Source organism: Saprolegnia parasitica, assembly GCF_000151545.1.
Source record: "Saprolegnia parasitica CBS 223.65 unplaced genomic scaffold supercont2.85, whole genome shotgun sequence".
NCBI lineage: Eukaryota > Oomycota > Saprolegniomycetes > Saprolegniales > Saprolegniaceae > Saprolegnia > Saprolegnia parasitica.
Genome location: NW_012156479.1, coordinates 1 through 24,885, shown reverse-complemented (window position 1 = coordinate 24,885; position 24,885 = coordinate 1). Strand labels below are relative to the sequence as shown.

At 57.5% G+C, this 24,885-nt stretch overlaps 9 protein-coding genes across 9 annotated transcripts; 8 read left to right on the top strand and 1 right to left on the bottom strand.

Annotated features, from left to right (window-relative positions):
• Positions 1-345: 345 nt before the first annotated feature.
• Positions 346-3,320, bottom strand: SPRG_12658 (hypothetical protein). The gene has a single exon (XM_012351710.1). It carries the CDS (start codon positions 3,289-3,291, stop codon positions 370-372), a length of 2,922 nt encoding a protein of 973 aa, XP_012207100.1. The 5' UTR covers positions 3,292-3,320; the 3' UTR covers positions 346-369.
• Positions 3,321-5,276: 1,956 nt separating this feature from the next.
• On the top strand, positions 5,277-6,388 carry SPRG_12657 (hypothetical protein; the record flags this gene model as incomplete). Its single annotated transcript, XM_012351709.1, has 3 exons — positions 5,277-5,474; positions 5,570-5,902; positions 5,957-6,388. The coding sequence occupies exons 1-3, from the start codon at positions 5,361-5,363 to the stop codon at positions 6,386-6,388; spliced, it is 879 nt and encodes a 292-aa protein (XP_012207099.1). The 5' UTR covers positions 5,277-5,360.
• An 839-nt stretch (positions 6,389-7,227) lies between these two features.
• Positions 7,228-7,964, top strand: SPRG_12656 (hypothetical protein; the record flags this gene model as incomplete). The annotated part of the gene is made up of 2 exons (XM_012351708.1): positions 7,228-7,807; positions 7,831-7,964. The coding sequence occupies 2 exons, from the start codon at positions 7,228-7,230 to the stop codon at positions 7,962-7,964; spliced, it is 714 nt and encodes a 237-aa protein (XP_012207098.1).
• Positions 7,965-9,860: 1,896 nt separating this feature from the next.
• Positions 9,861-12,075, top strand: SPRG_12655 (hypothetical protein; the record flags this gene model as incomplete). The annotated part of the gene is made up of 5 exons (XM_012351707.1): positions 9,861-10,115; positions 10,169-10,286; positions 10,344-11,235; positions 11,299-11,658; positions 11,706-12,075. 5 exons carry the CDS (start codon positions 9,861-9,863, stop codon positions 12,073-12,075), a joined length of 1,995 nt encoding a protein of 664 aa, XP_012207097.1.
• A 1,989-nt stretch (positions 12,076-14,064) lies between these two features.
• Positions 14,065-16,166, top strand: SPRG_12654 (TKL protein kinase; the record flags this gene model as incomplete). The annotated part of the gene is made up of 12 exons (XM_012351706.1): positions 14,065-14,109; positions 14,151-14,249; positions 14,295-14,393; positions 14,439-14,540; positions 14,587-14,685; positions 14,744-14,815; positions 14,851-14,955; positions 15,002-15,103; positions 15,153-15,248; positions 15,297-15,454; positions 15,503-16,057; positions 16,109-16,166. 12 exons carry the CDS (start codon positions 14,065-14,067, stop codon positions 16,164-16,166), a joined length of 1,590 nt encoding a protein of 529 aa, XP_012207096.1.
• Positions 16,167-16,982: 816 nt separating this feature from the next.
• Positions 16,983-17,486, top strand: SPRG_12653 (hypothetical protein; the record flags this gene model as incomplete). Its single annotated transcript, XM_012351705.1, has 4 exons — positions 16,983-17,016; positions 17,043-17,125; positions 17,177-17,275; positions 17,337-17,486. The coding sequence occupies 4 exons, from the start codon at positions 16,983-16,985 to the stop codon at positions 17,484-17,486; spliced, it is 366 nt and encodes a 121-aa protein (XP_012207095.1).
• Positions 17,487-18,054: 568 nt separating this feature from the next.
• SPRG_12652 (TKL protein kinase) lies at positions 18,055-19,100 on the top strand (the record flags this gene model as incomplete). Its single annotated transcript, XM_012351704.1, has 3 exons — positions 18,055-18,136; positions 18,192-18,352; positions 18,401-19,100. The coding sequence occupies exons 1-3, from the start codon at positions 18,101-18,103 to the stop codon at positions 19,098-19,100; spliced, it is 897 nt and encodes a 298-aa protein (XP_012207094.1). The 5' UTR covers positions 18,055-18,100.
• A 1,020-nt stretch (positions 19,101-20,120) lies between these two features.
• SPRG_12651 (serine/threonine protein kinase) lies at positions 20,121-21,602 on the top strand (the record flags this gene model as incomplete). The annotated part of the gene is made up of 7 exons (XM_012351703.1): positions 20,121-20,158; positions 20,214-20,339; positions 20,392-20,478; positions 20,534-20,635; positions 20,683-20,775; positions 20,822-20,928; positions 20,978-21,602. The coding sequence occupies exons 2-7, from the start codon at positions 20,298-20,300 to the stop codon at positions 21,600-21,602; spliced, it is 1,056 nt and encodes a 351-aa protein (XP_012207093.1). The 5' UTR covers positions 20,121-20,158; positions 20,214-20,297.
• A 1,925-nt stretch (positions 21,603-23,527) lies between these two features.
• Positions 23,528-24,271, top strand: SPRG_12650 (hypothetical protein; the record flags this gene model as incomplete). The annotated part of the gene is made up of 1 exon (XM_012351702.1): positions 23,528-24,271. A coding segment is annotated over one exon (744 nt), but the record flags the coding sequence as incomplete, so codon positions are not given.
• Between the last annotated feature and the right edge of the window lie 614 nt (positions 24,272-24,885).

Sequence of the window (24,885 nt, the reverse complement as noted above, 5' to 3'; positions counted from 1 at the left end):
AGGCATGGATGGGAATAGGCACGAACGAATCTGGCGATCTTAATGTCCGCCTGTCGACGCTTGACGATCGCAAAAATCAGCCAATGAGCTCCGCCAATGAGGGTGGGCGTCGATTTCATTCAGCCAATCCAGTTCGTGTAGAGTCGTGGGGCATAGCCAATCGAATCGCTCGATACGACTAAACCAAGCCAACATCAAGCAAGCCTTCTTGGATCTGCATCGAGGTCCCTCGTCAGGAGCGCGCTTGACGACACAAGTCATTCGCTATCGGGCCCCTTACACCTTTACGCTATCGGTAGGCGACGACTCATGCTGCGCCACACTTACGGCGTGTAATGACACATGAAAAAGATGGTTACGTCGTGTGGTTTAGTTGGGGTCGGCCGACGGCTCGGGCTTGGGCTCGGCGGCAGCGACCGCTTGCTCTTTGGCGATCGCTTTGGTCGACTTGACAACGTTGCTCTTGACCTTCTTCTGCGAGTCGATGCGGGCGCGAACGTCGTTCATAACGGGGTACACGTCATTGTCCATGAGCGGCAACAGCGCGCGGCGGAAGCTGTTGTACATTTCAGGGTTGAGACTCTCCTCCTTGAAGAGCATCTTCTTGACGCGCTCGCGCTCCTTGGGTTCTTCAAAGCACGCGGGGCAGTTCTCGTTGATGACCGGGAGGCGCGCGGCGTACGCAAAGTCTTTCAGCGCCTCTTCGCGCACGTACGCCAGCGGGCGAATAATCTCGACGTCCTTCATGTCGTTCCAGTACTTGGCCTTCATCGTGCGCACTTGGCCGTTGTACATGGCCGACATGAAGAACGACTCGGCGAGATCGTCGAGGTGCTGCGCGAGCACGAGCTTGTTGTAGCCGTTCTTGCGGCAGCACGTGTAGAGGAGCCCGCGCTTCATGCGGGAGCAGTACGCGCAGAGCGAGTCGCCGTTCATTTCACACATGGCGCGCTCGACAATGTTTTCCGAGAGGTAAAAGTACGGCACGTTGAGCGCCTTCATGTACGCCTTGAGCGGACTCGGGTCGAACGACGGTGTTTGCGGGTCCACGGTCGCGCACGCGAGTTCAAACCGAATCGGCGCGCGCTTCTGGAGCGTCAGCAAAATGTGCAACAAGCTCAGCGAGTCTTTGCCGCCCGAGACACCAAGGATGAGCCGGTCGCCGTCGTTGATCATGCCCCATTGCATGAGCGCTTGGCCCACGAGGCGCATGACCTTCTGCGGCGGCTTGGGAAACAGCGTTGTCTTTGCGACCTGGTCGGCAATTTTACCCGTCGCCGCGATCGTCGACGCGAGGCTTTCATGCGGGTTCGAGTCGGTCGTATTGTTGTTGCTGCGGCGCGGGTACTTCTCCGTCTTGGGCGCGACCGGGCACACAAAACAGGCGCCCGTCGCACAGCTCGGTGTCGCGGCCGGCGCCGTCTCGGGCTTGGACACCAAGTGTGCGCGTGCGCGGTATGCTTGCGGCTGCAGCGGACCCAAGGGCGACGCCCGCGACGGCAGCTCGCTGCGTGACGCGAGCGCGCTCAGCACTTCGGACGGATACACGAACCACCGGAGCGACTCCTTGGACGGGTCGAGCATGTTCCCGTGGCTTGCCGCCGTACCGCTGGCTTCCGTGGGCGCGAGGCCTGCGAGGCGCTCGGCCTCGGCAAATAGCGCGTCGGTCGACGGCACGGTGGCGGTCGGCGGCGTCTGCGTCGAGACGCCCGAGAGAAAAGGGGCTTTCGAGAGCCACTTGCGGTTGGGAAACTTGGTGAAGCGCGTCTTGTGCTTCCACTCGCCCGTCTTGTGGTTGAACTTGTATTGCGGCAGAAACTTCCAGCCATGCGTCGCGACAAACGCCATCGCGTTGAGGATGTAGTCGACGTCGGCGTCGCTCAGAATGAACGGGAAGCTCACGCGCGAGAAGCCCGGACGGAGCACCTCGGTCTTGTCGATGAGCGCGGCTTCGAGCGCCCGCTGATGTTCCTTGGAGACACCGAGGAGGCGCTGGCCGTACGGACCCGCGCACTGACACCCGCCGCGCGACTGGACGCCAAAGAGGTCGTTCAAAAGCGCACAGACAAAGTTGTAATGCAAGAATCGGTCTCCGGCCGTCATGAGGAAGGAAAAGATGGGCAGCCGCGACGGTGCCACGTCATCGTGACCGAGCAAGACGATGTTCGGGTGCCGCGACAGTGCCGACACAACGCGCTGGACGTTGGCAACTTCGCGGGCGTGAATCAACGGGAGACCAATGCGGTGCTTGACCTCGAGCGCCAGCCCGAGACGGATCGAGCCAAGTGTGTCGGGTGTCCCGCCTTCTTCGCGCTCGGCTCGGTTCGAGAGATACCGGTGGTCGTCTTCGGTGACGTAAAAGACCGTGCCGCCACCGGGCGCCGACGGCACCGGGTTGCCCAAGAGGCGCTTCTTGAGCACGAGCACGCCGGGCGAGCCCGGGCCGCCGAGGAACTTGTGGCCCGAGAAGAAGAGGCCGTCCTTGTACGCAAACGGACGCTGGTCGCCGGCAAGCACGGGGTTCATGCCCATGCTCACGTACGGCGCGCAGGCCGCATAGTCCCAAAACGCAAGCGCGCCGTGCATGTGCAGGAGCACCGTGATCGCGTCGACGTCCGAGAGCTGGCCCGTGAGGTTGGACGCGGCCGAGAACGACCCGATCTTGAGCGGCCGATCGGCAAACTCGAGAAGCTTGGCCGCGAGCACGTCTATGTCGACATGCCCGGCTGCGTTTTCGGGAATTTGCACCACGTCGGCCGCCGACTCGCGCCACGGCAACAAGTTGGAGTGGTGCTCGAACGGCCCGACAAACACGACCGGCCGTGCCTGGTCGCTGCGCAACGGGACGTGCAGCCCAAGCAGTTGCACGAGCTTGTTGATCGCGGCGGTGCTGCCGCTGCCCGTAAAGAGCACGACGTCTTCGGCGCCGCGGCCCGTGATCTTGGCGTTGACGCACTGCGCGACGATTTGGCGCGTCTCGTGGCGAAAGCACGTCGACTGGAGGCCGGTAATGGACGTTGTCGTGTGCGTGTTGCCGTAGAGCGGCAGCACCTCGGCTTGCATGTAGTCTTCAATGCACGCCAGCGACCGGCCGCTGGCCGTAAAGTCGGCGTACACGAGCGGCTTGGGCCCATACGGCGTGTCGACCGGCGCCCAGTGCCCGACGAGCGACGACCGCATCGAGGTAAGGAGCGCATCGCCCTTGAGGATGTCCGAGGCCTGTTCGCTCTCGTTGGCGACGACCGTCAAGTCCTCTTCAAGCTCGTCGCAGAAGGTACGCTCCGCAGACATGGTCAATGGCGTCGGCGGAATTCAGATTGCCATTTCATTTTCACTGGCGTTGACGGCAGAGTCGATGCGGACGTTTGATTGGTCAAAATGGAATTTAATACTGAAATATCGTCATGGGATTGGTTCAAATGCTCGAGGGTGGTCGCGTTGAAACGCTCGCATCAGTTACGTGGCGTCCGTCTAGCAAGGCAACAGACAGGCAGGGAGCGTTTCGACGACCGACGTTTCGGACAGAAATCGGTGGTGTGCGAGGATCCGATGGCCGTGACATCGCCCAGCGACATTGATGTTGCGGTGCTCACGAAGGAACTTGAGGTACGCAGATGGCGACGCGATGACGACGAGGATGCGCGCAGTTGTGTAGATTGCATTTGCAGAGCAGCTCGTCAAGTGCATGGCCGTGGTCCAAAATGAATTTGAGGCCGAGCGCGCGACGATGCGTCAAGTACAAGCCCGCGATCAAGAGCACCTGCACGCGACCTTGGAGGCGTTCGACCATGCGCGTCTGCAGAACGAGGGCCTCACATGCGACATAGTACGCTAGCGACATGGCAGCGCGACATGGAGGCGCGTGTTGATGCCAAGCTCGCAGCCTTCCTGGTGCGATGCAAAACTCAGTCGTTCGTTTGTCACGATGACGTAGCGCGCCATCACGCAAGCCCACCACGACAAGATGGAAGAGGTACACGCATTCCTCGCCACAAGCAAATGCTCTACATGCGAGGACACTAGGAAACACGGTCGCCTAGTGTGGTCAGCGACGCGCCATCGTCAACGATGGAGAGCGCCGAACTGGACCACCTCTTGTGTCTCTCGGACGGCGAAGGATCTCAACCTGTCGACGATGTATGCAGCGAGAGAGATGACGACTCGCCGCGACACTTCGAGTCGTCTCGGCGCTCATCAGAAGTGTTGGGCTCTTCCAATAGTTTGCACGAAACGACGACGACGACGACTTCGCCACAGCCCAAAGAGGGCGAGAACGGTGGTGCCGCAAATCAGCTTTCCGAGGCAGCATCCACCCTCGCATCGGCGTGGATGACGTCACCAACTACCCCACTTGTGACCGAATCCCCGGAACTTGGTCCAACAGATCTTGTCAAACCGCTGGAAGAGACAATTGTTCCTGCCTCGCCCGCAGCGTCAGAACCGAAGTTGTCATTGCGACGCGATGCGTCCGAGTTCTGTGAGCCACAGCGTCATCCAGGAGGCGAAGATACAGCGATGCCTTCATTTCCTGCAGACGCAGAGGCCTTGGCACCTGACGCTTCGTCGGTCAAAGTACAAGATGTCGACGAGCCGACCGCAGCTGATTTGCACGTGACCGCCCATGTCTTGCAAATGCTGCAGGAACATCCTCAAGTGTCGGTCACCGACTGCCTCACGGGTGTCACCTTGTCGTCTCAGAGTGAGATCGCGGCACACATTTGCGCGCTTGCACATGGCCTCGAATGCATCGGTTTTGGCTGCTATGACAGTCTTTTGGTGCTGAGCGCGTCACCGCTGCGGTATGGGCTCAATGGATCGGGCGTGTACTCATTGAGTACGTGTAGCACACTCTGTCTCGTGCTCGCAGCTTGGATGGTCGGTGGTCGTGTCGAGTTTTGGCTGTCGGGGCGACTTGCTTTACCGCCGCAAACGAGTGCACTACGCCCAACGTACGCCTGTGTCGACCACATGGATGGGGGCGTCCACATCAAAGGCCTTCTTCCGTCCATCAAGGTACAATCGCATTGCGCTAGTGTCTTGATTTCGTCGTTTGAACGACGTAGGTCATCTCCCTGCGAGATAACATCGCCAAGGCGGACTTTAGTTACACGAACTTGGTACAACCGTCGATGATGGCAACTCATGGCGTACGCAGCGCAAGCATCGGCAAACAGGAAACCTCATGGTCTGCGTAGCGGTCGTCTTGCCTGTCTTCGGACATTGCGATCGTTTTGCATACTAACGACGCCATCGCACAAGCGTGGAGCGTCCAGGAGCTGAGCCATAAGGACGTCATCGAGGGCCTTGACGTGACCGCCACAAATTGTGTGACACTGCTCTGTCTCTCGGTGCAAACGCCGATGGGACTGCTTGTCGGCGCGCTTTCGGCGCTCGTGCAAGGCAGCCGTCTCTGTCTTCTCGAACCCACTGGTGTCTCGGGGCCCGTCCTCGCCAAGTTACTCTTGCTGCACGAGGTGGGTTCGATATTCTATATTTAGATTTTAGATATGACGTGGCATCGTACGGTGCGCGTACGAGTTTGCCGTTGGCTGACGACATGTGTTTGTAGCCCAAACGTCTTGTGCTGAGCAGTGTGCACGTGATGCATTTGACCAAGGTCGGCGAAGCCATTGCTTGCGTCGACGTCGTCGACTGTGTTGGGACTTCGGTGCCGACACTTCCTCGCGCTCTTCGAAGCCTTTACACGGTGAGCAGCAAGTTTCAGCCCTTCCTGCGCTTCCGCCGCATCTTTTGCGGGCCCACAACCATCTACACGGCGTCCGACCCGATGCCGCTACCGATTGCAGCTCCTCTCGTGCACTCGGTCGGGCTGCCAGTGTCCTCGTCGATCGTCCTTCGCATCCAAAGCATGACCACGAACGAAGTCCTTGGACCAAAGCAGGTGCGTCTTGGATTGGCTTCAAGCTAACGTCGATGGAACGTATGTCATGAGCAGGTCGGTGAAATGTGCGTCGGTGCAGACGCCTGCCAACGTCTCGGCGTTCTCGCCTACGTCGATGCAGCGCAGCAGCTGCACCTCATCGGGTCCAAAGACGGCATTCTCAAGCTCGGAGCTGAAGCGACAACTGCACTCGAAATTGAAGAAGTCGTCGCTTCGCATCCCCTTGTCGAGGACGCCGTCGTTACATGCAGTGAAGGCCAGCGCCTTGCTGCGTACGTCAAGCTGGCCGCGGCCACGCTAACATACTCGGCGGACGCCCTTCGCAGCATCCACGCCTATGCGTGCAAACAGATACCAACGTCCAAGCAGTTTCATCGCCTTGTGGCCGTCGACAGCATCCCGCGCGATGTCATGGGCCATGCGTACCGAGCGCTCGTCCTCGACGATGCCAATGCGCTCCAATATCTCGATGCTACACAACTTTAAGCATCCTTTGAGCATACATGTATCATGAAAGCAACCGCAGTTTATCAAGGGTACAAGTATTATTACATAAACTGTTGTTGGGTGTATCAAGGGCGCAACTCTAGACTCGGAACGAGAACGGTGCGCACGCATACCTGTATGTAGTCAGCGAGCTATACATGTACCGATGAGCTACATACTGATGGCTCCACCCACTGCGAGAAGAGTTTTGTTGGCGCACCGCAGCAGCTCCAAAGGAGGGCAAGTGCAGTCCCCTCAAGGTTGTCTAGGACACGCCGGCATGTCCATGGCCCAAGGACGATGGATTTCTTTGCTGTGGACGGTGTGTTACCACCCGCACACGGTCTAGAGTAATTTTTCGAACGTTATTTCCAGTAAAAAGTGCAACGGCGAACCCAAAAAACACGTTCACCAAGATCGTCCCCGTGGTCTTTTGCGCTATAGTCCCACGGCCATGCCGATAAGGATGAAGAAGCAACTCGCGTTGGTCCATGGCATGCCGCACTGCTGTTCATGCACCGCGCAGCCTCCGTCGCTCCACCGTGTTGCTGCGACGAATTTGCAAACCAAAGCCCTCAATCCAATCAATCATTTTAGCACCGCTTGTACCAAACGTCAATCCAAACGACACAAGAGCCCCAGACAGACCCGGCAACGAAGAATGAAATTGGATTGACCAGCTTGGTGAATTTCTCGCCTATAAAAATGTACCCACGTCCACATGTGGATCGGCCATCTGGTGTGGATTCCACGTTGCGTGATTCTAGTCGACGCATCTGATCACGCGCCAGTCACTTGCACCAGGTCCCATTTTGCTTTTGTCGCCGACATCCCCCAGGATGAGCCACTACGCGGTCGCGGGCATCCTGTATTTTCTGACGCACCCGAGTCTCTGGCTCACAACGCTCTGCCCGATGATCATGACCATCATCGTCGGTATCGTGTCGGTCGTTCTGCTCTTCAGCGCTGGCCTCTACCCGCAGGCGTACGGCCTTGAGGAGGCCGGTCTCTCGGCGACGTGGGCGTGGGTCCTCGCCATCTTCCTCGTCGTGCTCGAGATCTTCCTCGTCGTGCTCATCTACTCGCAAACGTGCACGCCGTGCTTCATGGATGCCATCTTTGAGAAGACGCTCAAGCTGCGCGGCTTCACCGAGCTTGTCGACAACAGCGAGGCGCACTCGGGCTGCGGGCGCGCGTGCCGCGCGTGCTGCAAAGTGAGCTGCCTCTCGCAGATCTTCATTTTGATTGTGACGTTTCCGCTCAACTTTATCCCGATCATTGGCACGATTGCGTACGTGTACCTCAACAGCCGCTTTAAGGCCTGGGAGTACCATCTCTTGTACTTTGAGATGCGCGGCATGAAGTACGAAGACCAAAAGGCAATTGTCGACGCACGCAAGCTCGAGTACGCGTCGTTTGGTATGCAGTGCATGTACCTCGAGCTGATTCCGTTTTTCGGCTTCCTTTTTTGTTTACGAACACGGTCGGCGCCGCGCTCTTCGCCGCCGACATTGAAGAGAGTCTGCGGGCGGAAGACCACGGCAATGTCCACGCGTCGGCCGCCAAGGTGGTCTAAAACCGTCATAAAGATTGTCTGTTGCTCGAATAGTGTCCTTGGACGGTTCGCACGAGTCCATTTCGGCCTGCGTTCAAGAGGAGGTGGACGAAGGTGAGTGCTTGGACCTCCACGAGTGGAGCCCGCAGCTTGTGGCAGTAGTGAACAGAGAATGCTCGAGCTGATAAAGCTCGAGCTGTCGTTGTCGAGCTGCCAAAGATCGTCATGACGTCGTCGCCATTCCTGGTCCCTTTCTATTTTGTCGTCAAGGGATGAGACACACGTTGGTAGAGCTCTAGCATAGTCGCCGCAACCGTTCGTTCTGCCAAGAACCAACAAAGTGGTGGTCCGATCCCAACGCCAATAATCGGAGGGGACACCACGTATAGTATGCTTTGAGCCCTGCACCTCCTGTGGCGCAGGACTTTATGGTCTGGACAAAAGGTGCATGAAGGTTGCTGAGCAGCCTCCGAGCTCTGCATCGGATTCCTCACATCACAATACTTGATCGGTACGTTCCAATTCCATGCATCCCACGTTCGCTGTTGAAATGCGTTCTGAACATGCAATTCTATAGACGTCCTCGTGCGCTCGCGAGTCAGGCCGGGGCGAAAATCGAGGGGCGTTCGTGGTCATGATGAAAGGCAGCGCGCACGCCCAGGGCCATCGCGGAAAGCGTTGAGCGACACGGCAAGCGATGGCTCCATGGCGAGGTGAGCCAAGCACCAGACCGGCAAGCCTGTAATTGTAGCTGACTTGACCGCGAGCGCAGCAGCGGGACGCTTGCGTCGTGCGAAAGACTCGGTTGTTGATACGTTTACGCCAAAGGCAATACCAGACCAGTCATACCAGACGCAAGCGCGTTCAATCGGTTTTAGAGGCAGCAACAGCGAGGTAGAGGTAGCGACCGACGACGGGAGTTGGGTCTGCAGGAGGTCCTGCATCGATGCAACAGCGCAAACAAAAGTTATAAGTCAATGTTGTTGTTGGTCCGGTACACTGGAATATCAAATTACTCATACATATGTAGCCACAACAACCGGGACCAACACTAAGAACGCCGAGCTTTATGAGTGTTTTGCCCCGTGAAACATACGCCAGGCAGCAGAGTTTCTTCGTACGACATGTGCTCCTCCTACCTACGGTACCAAGTTGTACTTGAAGGCAGCGGATGGGTCAATGCATAAGACCCATTGTGCGGAGGGTGATGGACCCCGGAGTTCCGTCGGATGAAACGAAGCGGTCACTTCCCATGACAGGCTATACGCCAAGCATGACCGTGCGCTCTGGCTCTCGCATACACACCTCTCCAGGCATGGCTCTGTCGACTCGACGATACAATGGAGGCAATCGCGCGTGGACTTAAAGTGTAGTTTTGCTTTCCTCGATCATCGCAGCACGGAAAGTCAACAGAGAGCACTGCACGCCGTGCAGCAAAGACGCGACAAGGATACTCGTTAAGTGAGCGCTGCCAATCCTCCTCGGATCAAAACGCAGTGAGCAGGACAATGAGCAGGACAGAAGAGCGAGCTCGAATAGCGTCGAACCAATGGACACCTAACCCGCTTCGCATATAGTACGCCATGGTGGACATCAAGTCGATTTTATTTCTTCGACCGCACGATGTCCTACTGCCCTCCAGCCTAATGCGTGGGCTCCTATTTAAGCAGTTGCAAACTCAAAAACAATCCAGCAAACTGGACAGCGATACAAACGATTCGTGGCCACTACAAGCGTCGCTCTACCTCGTTTCGGCTACTCGGACGTCACTATATTGCAACTGGCCTTCTTCTCAACGGCCTTCTCGAGGGCCCATGACCCTCTGCCAACTGATTTGCCCGACAACGCTTCGTGTCCACAACATCGCCGGCGTGTGTCTTGGCGTGCACACGATCATTTTTCGATTGACTGCCTCCAATGACTCTCGACTACTTTGAGCCTGCGACCCCGCGCTCCGAGTCGACCTCTGCCGACGCGAGCGCGTCCATTCGAGTCCATACGATTGGCATTGCGCTCACGGCACGCAAGCAGCTTCGAGGTCATTTTCTGACGTTGCCCGTGCCGCTGTTGCTTTTTGTGGCTTTTATCACGATGGTACTGACCCACACGCCGATCCAACGGGTCTACATGGCCAACCACGGTGTCGCGATGACGCTCAACCCCAAGGTGTCGGTAGGACAATAGTGTCCATCCTTATTTTGGTAACATATCTCCTCGGACTTTAGGACGTTGCGCAGTCGCAGAAGGTGGTGAATTTTATGAAAATCCGGTCGCTCGACGACATTCCTCGCTGGGTCAACAACTCGGTGCTGCCCGCGCTCTTTACAAACACGTCCATGAACGGTACTACACTACATACGTTGACGCGTGCGATATATCAACTTGATAAATGACATGTAGGCTCGCCCTTGCCGCGCGAGCTTCGAGGCCGCGTGAGCTCGTACCATGCGCTCGTTGGTGCCGCGACCTTCTTGACGTTCAACACCAACGCGACCGACTGCCAAAGTGCAAGCGACATTGCCGCCAACTTTGGCCCATGCTATGACTATGATGTCGAGGTCGCCATCGACACGCCGGGCCCTTTGAGCTGGCGCAACATGCGCTTCGTGCCGTGGAACACCTTGCACATTCCGGTGGCGCATCCCGACCCGTACGGGCGCTGGCAGCGCTGGCTCAAGGAGAGCGCGGAAAACAACTATGGTCTCTCGATCACGACGCGCGAGTTTGCCGTCACGATCACGACGTACAACGGCCAGCTCGACCTCTTTACGTACCAGCGCTTTCGCATTGAAGTCGACGAAGGCGGCGCTTGCAACCCGAGCTACAAGGTGCAGAGCATCCCGACCAACCCGTACGCGACGTCGCACCTCCACATTGCGCTCGACGCTGTCGTGTGGCTGCTCGTGCTGTATGTGCTGTGTCGCCGCGTCGCCGCGCTTCTGCGTCAAATCCGTGGCCACATACCGTGGTCGTGCAGCCTCGGCATCGCGCTAATCGAGTGGTGCTCGATCGCTAGCGTCGCGCTCTACTATGCGGCATGGTTTCGCATTTGCACCAAATTCTTCAACTCGGGCCTCGAGACCCAGCTACGGACGCTCAACTCGTTTTATGACGATTTGTACACGCTGCCACTCAACGCGAACGAGACAACTCGACTCGGTCAAGACAACCAGCGCCACCGCATGGAGTCCAACCCGCAGCCGGAGGTGTCGGACATCCTCGACTCGTTTGGCGGCGCAATCGACATTGTGTACGTCGTCTCGATTGTCGCCTGTCTCCAGCTCGCTATCCAGTACGACGACGTTTTCCTTTCTTTGTCACAGGGGTGTCTAACGACCGAATGACACTATCGTAGCGTCTTGGCGGCGTTTCAGTTCCACCCGACGATGAACGTGTTGACCAACACTATTGTGACGAGCATCAAGCGGCTCGGATCGTTCCTCTTTGTATTTGGCCTTGTCGTCCTCTCGCTCGCCACGTCCGGGTGCTTGCTCTTTGGCCCGCAACTCGACGAGTTTAGCCGCCTCGACAAGGCCATGGTCACGTGCGTCAACATGCTCTACGGTGGCTTGAGCTACGAGCTCATTAAAGACGTCAACGACCTCGCCATCGTGTGGTTCTGGGCGAGCCAGTCCATCGTCTACATGGTGCTCGTCAACATCATGCTGGCCGTCGTCATCACGTCGCACCAAGAAATTGTCGCCGTCAACTTTGGGTACTTGACGACACTCTTCTTGTGGACTCTGAGTCGCGATGTATTAGCAAGCGGTCGTTTGTGGACGAGTTCTTCCTCGTTGTGCGCGACGTCATCAAGATCTACCTCTTGCGACGCCCGGACCTCTTCAAGAGGCTCGCCAATCGCATGCCGTTTGAGCCCCACCGCGATGTATGGACCGCCGATGACGTGGCAGCGACGCTAGGGATCACCTACCTGCGCGCCACGCGGCTCATCCGCAAGCTCCAGCACTACGCCGCCTCGGTCGACGTGGACGAGCCGGTGGTGCGTCCGATGGCTTTGGCTGCGCGCAGTGCACCGTGCGGCCATTGCCACGACATGGAGGCCAAGATGCTAGCCATGGACGCCAAGCTGGCCTTCTTGATCGAGCACATCACGACGAAGCATCTCGGCTAAGTGTATTTAAATCAAATTCATGTGCGAAATGTGAGGTCGGTGCGGTCAATTGACGAAGCGACGTTGCTTTCTCTTGGCTTTCTTCCCTTCTCCAGACGATTGCCCATGACGCGACTGCTATTTGATTCGATGTGGCTTGATTTCAAAAACATGCAGGCGTGAACAACCACCCCGCGGCATTCGAGTTTGCAGGACAAGGATTGCGGCCAAACGAGTGGAAAGGTCATTGTCACTGGTCGGCTTGGGGTGCTTGCTGGATCTGGGCACGAGGTGACCGCAAAATCTCTGCAATCGTAAAGTGACGCGCTTGTGCGGCAACTCTCGTTGGACCTCGTCGCATAGTAATGATCACACCTTCGATGCAGCTTTGCTACGGGATATGCTCGTCTTGATAAAATATGAACGTGTTTCGCCTTAGCTTCGTTGTTACAAAGAGTTCGCATACGTAGAGACTAGCAATCCCCTTCTTCTTCATTCACTCGCCGGGCCGTGGCTGCGCAGGCGCGGGAGCTCGTCTTGCTCCTCTGTAGTCGCCCGGGGGCGCTTGCGGCCGCGGGTATGGTCCATGACGACAAGCTCCGTAAATTCATTCCAGGCGTCGCGGTCGGCGGCAAAGCTACGCAGTTTGTTGAGGTCCTCGAGAGACGCCAGCGACTGAGGCGGCGTCAACGACTGGAGGTCGCGGTGCAGGATTGATAGCTTATCTTGATAAGAGACATTATTGCTCCCATCACCCGGAAGCTGCTTCGTCGACCCTTCTTCACCCACCTGCACGTTTGCATTTGAAGTCGACAACGGTGGCGATTGCAAGCGCTCAAGGCGCAGAATTACCCGACCATCCTGTGCGCGGCGTCGCACGTGGACCCAGCCAAGAAGCACACCAAGCACGTGTCGTTTGCGCTCCACGGCGCCATGTGATCCACCGCCGTCGTGCCAGCTTGCCGGCTCTGGTGCCGAGGAGTGCAGAGGTGTTTTCGTGCCAACGCCACGCACCGTGTGGCCGAGTAAGTACAGTGAGTGTAAAACGGTCGTACCGGTAAGCACGATGGCGAAGAGCACCGGGATGTACTCGAAATCACTGGAAATTAGTATGGTGTGAGGACCAGATGGGCTTCATACCTCTATAAATAAATACATATCATTCGGGCCAGATACGAGCCTCTTAGTACAATCAATTGCACGGGATTGATATCGTTGCCTGTGAACCCAAGCTCAGTTTGCCTTTTGACGCAAGCTACGCGGCGTGCACGCATAGGTACGATCCACGAGTGGCCCATGCCACAGCGCTCACTGCATGACGCGATGCAGGAGAGACAAGACGACAATGCCGATTCGGACGCTTCTCGAGGCGGTCGCGGCCGGCCAAGCAAGCGCTGTTGCGGAGCAACTCCACGACGGCGCAGATCCCAACACGGTCGATTCGGTACACGCCAATCCAAGTATGGACAACGCCACCATATGCATCGAATAGTACGGGAACCCGGTACTTGCGATTGCGGCGATGCACGGTCACGTCGACGTCGTGTCTGTGCTGCTGGACGCCGGAGCGACCGCCGATGCGTTGGATGCGGTACTACCGATATCGGTCCAGAGTGTCTGCATCACCACCGCTTTGTCGTTTAGATGGACGCCCCGCCGCTCTTTCGTGCAGCGCAGCCAGGGCACCGGGACGTCGTGGAGCGACTTGTTGTCGGCGGAGCCAATGTCAACTTGCAGCTGGCCGTAAACAGTTTGTGTTCTGACAGTGTAATGTGAGCGTCGTGATGTATGGTTCATAGAGCGGGACAACTGCCTTGACGGAAGCCGCAGCGGTCGGACGCGGCGAAACGGTGGAAGCGCTTTTAGCTGCCAAAGCCAACGTCGGGTTGCACCGCCGGGTACGCGCGACAACCCGCAAATCGATCAATGGCTTACGGTGCCGCCACGCATTACTAGGATGGCACCACGTCTCTGATGGCGGCTGCCGCAAGTGGTAACGTGGACGTCGCGATGCAGCTCTTGCAGGCAGGCATGAGCGCCGTTGACGCCGACATGGTGCGAAAGACCAAGCACATCAGGAGATGACTCCAGCGTAGGCTGGCATCACGGCCATGCATTTTGCGGCAATGCGTGGTCACTACGCGATGCTGCACGTGCTGTCCAACGCGGGTGGTGATGTCAACGCCGCTTCCTTGGTACGCCCCAGCCAAAATCGGCATTTTCTCGTCATGTCGCGGTAGGATGGGACGACCGTGCTACGCTGCGCCGCGACGGGCGGCCACTCTGCCGCCGTTGCGGCCCTCCTCGAATTGGGCGCCCACGCCAATGACGGCACGGCGGTACGCACAAGCTTTCTATTGACCGGATGCCGTCACGCCGCGTAGACGAACGTGCCTTCGCTTGTCGCTGCGGCCGAGCATGGCCACCTGGACGTCGTGGATCTACTCTTGCAAGCCGGCGCCGACGTCAATACGATCGCCCGCCAAGTACCCACCACAGCGTCGTTCGATGGCGTCAAGGATTATTCTGTAGACGGGCGCAACAGCACTGTACATTGCAGCGTCTCGTGGCCACGAAGCAGTCGTGCGCCGACTGGTCTACGCGGGTGCGACGCTGGACACGGCGGCCAAGGTGCGTCAACGAAAGTTAGCCATTCGAGGAATTCACCGAGAAGCCATAGAATGGACAGGTACCGCTCACTGCGGCCATGACCAACGACCGCATGGCCATTGTCCACTTGCTTGAAGCGTTGTGTGTCGAGGTATCTCCTTTCGTGGCCGTCTCGAATCCATCCAGTATCGCGCTGTAGAAAAAACATTGCTCCATGCGGCGCGCCTCGGCGACGTTGACGGCGTCCTTGCGCTGCTTGACAAGGGCCTCAGCGCACACGAGGTGGACGAGGTACGTACATCGCCAAGTCCGACAAGGCATACACAGCAACACATAGCATGAGAACACGCTCGTGCATCTCGCGGTACTTGGCGGTCATCGCGCACTGCTCGCCGTGCTTCTTCAGCAACCGGGGATTCCAACCATGCGTATCAACAAGGTCTGCAATGATCTCGAGTTGCCATCGCCCGTGTTTCATAATTGTGTAGTTTGGCGAGTCGCCCATGATGCTCGCCATTAAGATGGCCGCAGACGACATGGTGCACTTGCTGCATACTACCGCCCAAGCGACGACAGTCCCACTCGTACGCTTGCTGCTCGTCTCAAAACGCATTTGTTACAATGAAACATAGGTGCCTCGTCGGTCCCCGCCGCCGACAGCACTCTTGGGCTTTGGCGGCTCTGGCATTGTCTTCCGAGACACGTTGGACGGTGTCGACGTGGCCGTCAAGATGCTGAAGAACCGACATGATGCCAGCCATTTTCGTCGCGAAATCAGCGTCATGAAAGCGTACGACGAGGTGTTTTTTGGCATCGGCACTTAGACGTCGTTGTGTAGCAATCCGTCGCCGTACGTGGTGCGGCTTGTCGCGACGGCCGACGAGGACACCGACCCGCAGCTTCTTCTCGAGTTTATGGATGGCGGCGACCTCGCGTCGTACCTGAACGCAGAGATGACCCAAGCGCCCGCCGCCGTCGGGTACTCGCACGTCGAAATCGCGTGGGCCGTTGCGAACGCGCTGAAGGACCTCCACGCGAGAAACATTGTGCACCGAGACATCAAGACCCAAAATATCCTCCTCTCGTCGGTCCATTACATCAAGGTCGCCGACCTCGGCATTGCAAAGGGTGTGGCAATGCACATGACGACAGGCGTCGGCACAACCGAGTGGAAGGCCCCCGAGGTTTCCACGTCCAGTCGTGAGACATACGGCACGCCCGTCGACATCTTCGCCTTTGGCGTCCTCCTCGAGAAGCTGTACCCGGACGTCGTCGAGCAAGACAACTCGGCGTGGTACGCCGTGCTCGCCAAGCGCTGCAAGGCCATAAATCCAGCGGATCGCCCGACAGCAATCGAGATTGTCAACAACTTGCGCCCCGAGCTGCTCGCCAAGTGCGGTTCCTGCTGCTACATCACAGCACAGAGCCTCATGTCTTTGTGTAGGCAATCGAAGCTCGTGTTGTCGCTGCGCGCGTTTCGGAACGACCAGGTACGGTGCTAATAGCTTTTGGGAACATGGTGGCATTGAACGACCTTTTTTGTAGTTGCGCGCCGCGCCGGAAAGCCACGGCCACAGCTCAATGCAGCCGCAAGTCGAGCCGGAGCCCCAAGTCCAGTCGGAACCCCAGCCTGCACCACGCGTCCCTCTGGTTGGAGCCTGCCACATGCTACATCTTGTGTCTCACCTTGTGGATCATAGGATTTCCAGTCGCCAGACGAGAGTCTTGGTGTACGTCAACGCCCCGTCCTCTGCTCTTGTGTTGATGTGAGATGGTCTTGATAGCCGGAGCAGCGGCTCCTTCGTGCAGCATTCTTTGGCAACTTGGAGGTTGCTGCAATGCTGCTCAACGAAGGGGTGCCAATGGAGTCGGCGAGTAAGGTACGCGTGACGCGACTGATATGTTGGTGGATGGGACGTACGTAGGTTGGCCAGACGGTACTTATGCTTGCGGTGGCCGGCCGCCAACCCCAGATGGTTGCGATGCTTCTGGCGCGTGGCGCCAATGCGAATGCGGCGGACGAGGTAGTCGCGCTCTGTGCAACCTTGGATGTAATTCGTGCTAGGTCGGGCATGTCGTGCACCTGGCCACCGACACCAATCAAATCGAGGTTTTGAACGCGCTCATTGGTGCCGGTGCAGCTCTCGACGTCCAAGAGACGGTAGTGTATCGTTCCTGTCGTCTGGACGACTCACGTTGACGAGTGCGTAGTACGGGTTGACGCCGCTGCAGATGGCCGCCATGCATGGGTATTTGCCTCTTGTGAACGCGCTTGTGACGGCTGGAGCCGACATTAAGCGCCGCGATCCGGTGCTCCAATGCCACAAATACGCAACCCACCCACTTACAACTGTGCATGTCTTAGCGAGGTGCGACAGCGTTGACGCAAGCCCTCTACGGCTGCCACGTGACGACGGCCAAGCTGCTTCTTGATGCTGGCGCCGATGTCAACGATGATGCGGTGCGTCCATGTGTAACCATGCAATCGATCGGACCTAACCATAAGGTGTAGTGGGGCGAGAGCCCGCTCTTTATGGCCTGTCGCTTGGGCCTCACGTCGCTTGTGCCGCAGCTTATGGACCTTGGCGCCGACACGACGGCACTCTACCACGTACATAAACATCTCAGTGCCACCAATGCCTTGTCTGTTTGACACGATGCGTCGGGGTTAGGCGAGCCTGACGCCGCTGCACATTGCGATTCAGGAAGGCCACGCCGAGATTGTATCGATGCTGCTCGCATCGCCGCGCGGCGTCGTCAACCAGCGTGACGCAGTACGAGGCCGACGTGTCTCTACACGTGATCTCATGTTTGTGGCATAGCGAGGTACCACGCTGCTACATTTGGCCGTCGACACGGGCTACGTCAATGTCGTCGACGTATTTTTGAACGCTGGCTTTGACTTTGACGTTGTCAATTATGTACAAGGCCACTTTCGATGCCGCCTATTCACAGCTGGTGTAGGATGGCGACACGCCGTGGAGCCTCGCCCAAAACAGCCGCAATGCGGCGCTCAAGTCGCTGCTCGACGACGCCATCGAACACGTACGAAACGACGCCTTGCGGGATGGACGCTGATGGCAACTATAGAAAGACGCCCTTCTTGAGGCGGCCCAGCACGGTGCCGTGGACTGCATTCGTCTGCTTCTGGAGCGCCCGCTGAGCGCCAACGTCACGGACGAGGTAGAAGACGTCTCTTTACATACATCGTATAACGATGTGCTCGACAGGTCGGGTGCTCGCTTGTGCACTGGGCCGTCATGAAGCAGAACGTGGCACTGTTGGAGCTGCTACTAAAGCAGCCGCAAATGCACCTCGATACGCACAACCATGTACCACAGTCGCCGGATGCGAGGTACACTCATGCCTCGCCGAGTAGGAAGGAAAAACACCCCTCTCGTTGGCCATCGAACGTGGTCACACGCAAATCGCCGACATGATCTTTCGCCACAAGCAGCGTCCTGTGGACGAGGTATGTGTGCATCTTGCTCCGTAAAGAATTACAACCTGGACATGAACGTACCCAGATCACGCTGGCGGATGTCCAAGACGTTTGTTCTCACCTCGGCGCTGGAGGCAATGGCAACGTCTCCAAGGGCTCGTACCACGGGCGATTTGTCGCTGTCAAGCGCCCCAACAGTGCTGCGCATGTCCAGTCGTTCCGAACCGAGATCAACGCGATGCTCACGTCTCTCGACCTTTTGGTGGCATATTCTCGGGTCTAACTTCGTCGTAGGTGTGCGTCACCGTACTTGGTGGAGCTCTTGGCGATCGCCGACCGCCACTCAAAGACACCGGCGCTCGTTCTCGAGTACATGGACGGGGGCAATCTGCGCACGTATCTCGATAAGAAGAAGTCCGGCGAGAAAATGTCTCTGAACATGACCAAGCTCGAGGTGGCTTGGGTCGTTGCCAACGCGCTGCGCGATCTGCACTCCATGGGATTTGCCCACGGCGATATCAAGAGCCTCAACGTGCTCGTCAGTAGCATGGGCTACATCAAGGTCGGCGACTTGGGCACGGCCCGGGAACGCGCGACGATTTCGACGGCGGTGCCAGGGACACTCTACTGGACCGCGCCCGAGGCGCTCCGCACCGATATTCCGGGGCGCTACGGTATGGAAGCCGACGTCTATGCCTTTGGAGTGCTCCTCACGGAGCTCGACACGCTCGAACTGCCGTACTACGACCAGCTTTCCATGACGCATCATGCGTTTGTGAACGGCGTTCTCGATGGCTCCGTCCGACCGACGCTCCGCAAGAACTGCGAGCCTTGGTACCAGCAACTGACGGAGCAGTGTCTCTTGGCGAATCCCAATGCGCGCCCGACGGCCGCCAAGATTGTCGAAGTCTTGCAGACGCACGTAGCCGCGGCGGTGGCGAGCAAGGATGTATGCACCTGCTCCTCTCCAGTACATATACGTACATCCATGTGAGACATGCGTTTTGATCTAGGCATTCGACGCATTCCACCGAGCGCTCACGAACGATGCGGCCGTCGTCGTTGATGCGCAGCTCGCTGCGGGCATGGACCCCAATGCGCTCTTGCCCGTAGGTGTTCCCGGCCATTCTAGGACGATTGACAAATCTCGCGACGTCTAGGGCGACGTGACGCCGCTGTATCTGGCGGCGATGTGCAACGCCAAGGACTGCGTCCAAGTGCTCTTGGCGTCTGGTGCGGACGTCGACACCCGTGTGGTTGGTTTTGTTGTCGTCGAGCGGCAAGTATATGATGGAACGTAGAACGGTCGGACGCCGCTGCATCTGGCGGCCAGCTCACGGCGCTACCCGATTGTCGACTTACTTTTGCGCGCCGGCGCCGCCGTTGACGCTCGAACCGAGGTTTAGCAACATCCTGTCTCATGTGGCTCACTGAATCTACTATGTAGAAGGACGGGGCAACACCGCTGCTGTACGCCGTCATCAACAAGGATCCAGTTGGCGTGACGCAGCTCCTGGATGCCGGCGCCGACGTTGGCATTTCCCCCAGAGTGGTAGCAACACGTTGACCAATGGAGCTGAATTTTACTCATCGGATGGCATTAGGGACCGACGCTTTTGGAAGCTGTCGAAACGGATGCATCGATGGCTGCTCTACGGCCGCTCTTGACGGCTGCATCCGTTGGTGTACGTCGCCTTTCCCAGTCTGCATGAAGCACATGTTGACATATAGGAAGCGTTGCTTCACACACAGGACGTGAATTGCGCTGGCTGTGGCAGCTGGCACTCGATCAAAGCGACATGTAGCGCGTGCGACCATGTAGCATCGACACGCGACAAGCTCGTCGTGGTGCTACGGCGGCTGCGAACGCTGCACAAGCGAGGCTGCTTCATCAATTGGACGATGGAGTGCAATCTCTGCAAAACGACGTTCGACTTTAGCACCACGTGCGCTGGCTGCAACGCGCCAAGTTTGGCCACGTCGGACGACGTCACGTTCAAGTTGCTTTTTGCGCGACTCACAGTAGCTCTCAAGAGCAACGTTACTCGCCTCGTAGGTGTCTCAACCGCCAGCGTCGTTGCCTCACATATATGTGTGCATTGTGCAGGGGTCGGTGCCAGTGCTTCCGGATGGCGTGCAACAGCTTCTTGAGGCACTCGATATTGGCACAGCCGAGAAGCGTCGCGCGGCGATGAATCACGCACAGGCCGTGAAGGAGACCGAACACGCGACGGTGGGACATGCTCTAGCTGTAGCCTCCCAGGCGAAAACGGCGATCCCTCTAGCAATTAGCTCGTGTCACAAGAGAAGGCGACGCGGCTGCGCTACAGTGCCTTCTCGCCATCTCGTGTCGCCCCAACTGCGTGGACGAGGTGCAACAACCAACGCGACGATCGACTCGGGAATAATCCAACGTGTGATGGCTAGGACGGCAACGCACTTGTCCACATCGCCGTGCGTTCGCACAACCTCGCCGTCTTGAAAGTCTTGCTCCAAGCCCCCGGTGTCGACCTGGACGCGACCAGTTCGGTAGGATGTCTAGCTAAAGACTGTTGCAGCTTTCTCAGGGCGCGTAGGACGGAAAGACGGCACTGGCCGAAGCCATCGCCCGCGGCGACATGAGCGCGGTGCGCGCGCTGCACGGTGCACTCACCGTCTCGGTAGGCACGGTAGTTTTCTTTGTGGAGTGCTCCCCGAGTCTCAACCGACGCGTAGGTGGCTAGAGACGAGATGCCAACGCCAGGCGAGCCGATCGGCCTCCGCATCGCCGAAAAGCGCTTCCTCTCGCCAGCAGCCAACGAATCTGTCGACGCGATCCTCTCGTACATGGCAATCATTGTGGATGCACGCACATCACAATCCATGTTGTAGGTTCTCGTCGCCGTTCGTGGTGCCCATCTATGCATTGGACAGGCCCAATGCCGTTGCCGTCGAGGCCATGGACGAAGGAAGTCTCCGGAACCTCCTCCTGCACGTGCCGCGCGAGTACCACTTTGGTCAGTACAAGTTGCTTCAAGTCCAAGTCGCGTACTGCGTCGCCAACGCGCTCGCCGATTGCCATGCCAGCGGCCTCGTGCACGGCCATCTCTCGAGCGAGAACGTCTTCTTTTCCCGCCGGCAGTTTATCAAGGTCGGCGTTCCTGGTACGACGCCGGACAGCGACGATGCCAACTCGATGCTGCGGTGGACAGCGCCCGAGGTCCTCGTCGGGGCCGCTCGCACCACCGCATCTGACGTCTACGCACTGGGTGTGATTTTGACCGAGCTCGACACCCACGAGCTGCCGTATGGCGAAGACGAAGTCGACGAAGCCGTGCTGCGGGATTTGGTGCCAAACGGTTTTCGCCCACCTCTCTCGGAGGATTGCGAGGAAGACTACGCCAACTTGGTTGCTCACTGCGTGGCCCCAGAACCGAGTGATCGAATGACCGCGGCCGAGGTCGCAGCGATTCTGCAGCCAATACTGCATGCTGCCGTCGTCCATTTCGGTATCTAACGTCCGATGGGAATAGAAATCAGCGTTCTTGACCGATGGGCATCTACTCAAACGATTCCAGAAATGGGACGTGTCCTCGCCACAGCTCGTCTTGGCACTCACCTAATAGTTTTCTTTGCGTCACGTTCCAAACATGAGCAAGTCGCTTCCACCCCGTACACAAACCAAACAGTATAAGCAAAAGAGGTTTGGGCAAGTCATGAGCCATACGATTGTTGCGCTTTTCGGGATCGGATGCCTGCAATCTACTCAAGTACATGTCAAATGTCCGTCCCATGCTTCTCAGTCCGAGGCGTTTGGGCTGCAGCGATCGTGCCAACAAAAGAACCACCGTCATAGTAAGTACCTACTACTAGTGAAGTAAAAAACGCAACGAGAACTTGGGCTGACATAGCTGCGGTGACTCATCGTGAACTTTCTTTAGCGCTCTCGATATAACGATCGCCTGAATTCAACCCCGTTTGCTCTGGCTTGTGTGTGGACGTTGCAATATAAACGTGGGAGGATTTTCCAACCGTGTTCGACGGCGCTGCACTGAACAGGCTTGTGCGAATGTGGTCAGGTGCGTGGTTCTCACGATGCGAGCTGCAGGATAGCTCGTGATCGGAAGTGGAAGACAGATTCACTACTCGCTATGGTCAAGTCGTTGCGACGCGACCAGCGACGATGACACTTCCAAATCGCACGCTGTTGACCCCTGGGAACATTCAATGATAACGTGGCATTGAAGAATGCACCGTAGAACACTTGTTGAAGTACAGCAACCAACATGTTTATGGCCACACGTTGCCAAGGTCAAGCTTTCTGCCACTTCTGCGAGCCAGTAGCTTGCATTGTCTCTCGTTGCCTGACGGATCATAGTGGCAAAAGAGTACAATAAACGAATCCCGTCGTTCATCACGAGGTGTCGTGCTGCACGTGCAATCGGAGCTCTTCCTCGTCAGGTCGTGCATGTCCTGTGCGCTCCGCAAGTGCAACGCGGCGTTAATATATGCACACTAAAGGCCGGAACGTCGGACTCGACGAGTCGTGATCACGCCTCGTCCATCTCTCTTCCCGTGCTGCGTGCACGGCTAGAAGAGCCTTGACTGGGTGTGCCTTGGTCGCAGAGCTCGGACACGATGGAAAGAGCATACAAGACCACGCTACGACAAAATGAAGCGCTTCGTCCAAGAAATCGTTGGCCTCGCAAGGCTTGATCCTTGCATCCAAGGTTACGTATGTATGCCCTCTTCCCAACTGACACACGAGCGAGCCGTGTGACCGTTGGGAAGCGCGCTGTCCGCTGGTCTACCTCGCGTGCGGCTTAGAAGAAAAGGATATCTTTTCATGCAGCGGCCGTTGTTTACGATGATATATATTAGAGTCGAATCGGTCCAAAAAAAAATCTGCTGAAACTTGGCATATCGACGCGTGCGTGCATGTCTCGGATGATGCGGCACGATTTATCAGCGACGAGGCGCTGCAGGTCACTCTCGTGTGCGCCGTCGGCCAATGCAAGCACGTCCGGGTGCTCGTCTCGGACAAAGTCCTTGAACTGCGTGTAGCTCTTGAAGGGCTGGCACACGGTTAGCCTTGAATGGCTAATAGAGCTCCGACGCCGCCTTGGTCTCTCTTGGAACACCAATGCCGCTCATTCTACGTAGTCCTCCGATTCGCATCACCTGTGATTGGTTGAAAGCATCCACGCGCTGGGAGTATCGAACAAGCGGGCGATCTTCGATCCGTTTCAACGTCGACAGTACCCAAGGTATATCTTGTTTCGCCGGCGACGGCAGAAAGAGAGCTTATCTATGCACGTGGTGCGCGTGCTTGTCTCTACCACCTTGCTGTCTGTTGGGACTTGGAAGCTTATGGCGCTATACGTGATAGCGAGGTGTACACCCCGTCATCAGCCAAAAGTCGATTTCCATCGCGCAAGTCAAATGGGCACATTCTTCTCGGGGCCGTCGTACAAGTACAAAGTCGACGTGGACGGCAACGGCAAACTCGTGCTGGCGCGGGGCCACATCAAACTGCTCAAAAAATACGCGCCGAATTTCACAGCCACGCGCGCGCCGACGCCCAAGGACGAAGAGCTCATGACGCGGTCGTGGGAAGTCGTCATTGGCGCCAAGTTGCGCGCCGAGCTCGAGCGGCGAAAGCTCCAAGTCAACACGGACCCGGACGCGCCGCCCGAGTCGTCGGCCGTCGTCCAGTTTTACGATGTCTTTTTCACGAATTTGTACACGATCGACCCGGCGACGCGGCCCGTGTTTCGCAATTCGATGCACGTGCAAAGCAAGGCGCTGGTCAACATTGTCGGTGCAATCCGTCACATTTTACACTCGGCCGATGCCACCAATAACATTGCGGCCCTCGCGTTGCGCCACATTCAGTATGGCGTCAAGCTCGAGTTCTTTGACAGCCTCGGTCTCGCCATGATTGAGACGCTGCGGTCGCTCGGCGGCAGTTTCTGGAGCGACGACGTCGGTGACGCGTGGCGCACGGTCATTGCGTACATCATTTGCCTCCTCGTCCCGCCGTACATGGAAGGCGCCCGCAGCAAAGAGCACAAGCACTTGACGATGGCCACGTCGCGGTCCCGTGGCAGCGCCTCCCGCGTCGCAGTGGGCGACGCGCATCCATCGTTCATTGCGTCGAGAGCACATCCCTCGACGACCGAAGTCGTAGGTTAGGACGAATGGACCTTCGTCATACAGTAGCGGACTAAGTTATCAAGATATGTCGACTCGATTCGAGATGTTGTCTACTCGGTCGCAGCGATGCGGCGATGTCGCCGACTAGTTACCATGATCTGTGAGCAGCGCTGCTTATTACCTGGAGGTAGCGTCAAACCAGCGATACGCATCAGCCATCTCGACAAACTACAGTACCGAGACCAAACGTTTCTTCAGTTCCTTGGTGTCGCTGATCTGGCATTGGACGTAAGAGCTGAGCTTTTTCAGGTGCCGCATGTCGGTCGCGAATGCTCTCATTTACTCTCTCTCTCTCTTCGTCTCTGACGGGTACGTGTCACACTGATGAACACGCTCGTTGTGAAATCACAGGATCGCAATTGCGGGCGTTTGATTGGCTCTTCTTATCCGGGTGTCCGGATAACGGGACGAAGTGCAAACTGCACTCGCCCAGAAAGTCCACAAATGGTCGGCGTGCTCTTCTTGTGCTTGGGCAACATCTGCCGCAGCCCCGCGGCCGAAGGCGTCTTCAAGGGGCTGGTCGCGCGCGACGGCAAGACGTCGGCGTACGACATCGACTCGTGCGGCACGGGCGGCGGCGCCTC

What these genes read in the sequence shown, in the direction of transcription:
- SPRG_12658 (XM_012351710.1), bottom strand. Translation starts at nt 3,291, where the DNA reads ATGTCTGCGGAGCGTACCTTCTGCGACGAGCTTGAAGAGGACTTGACG.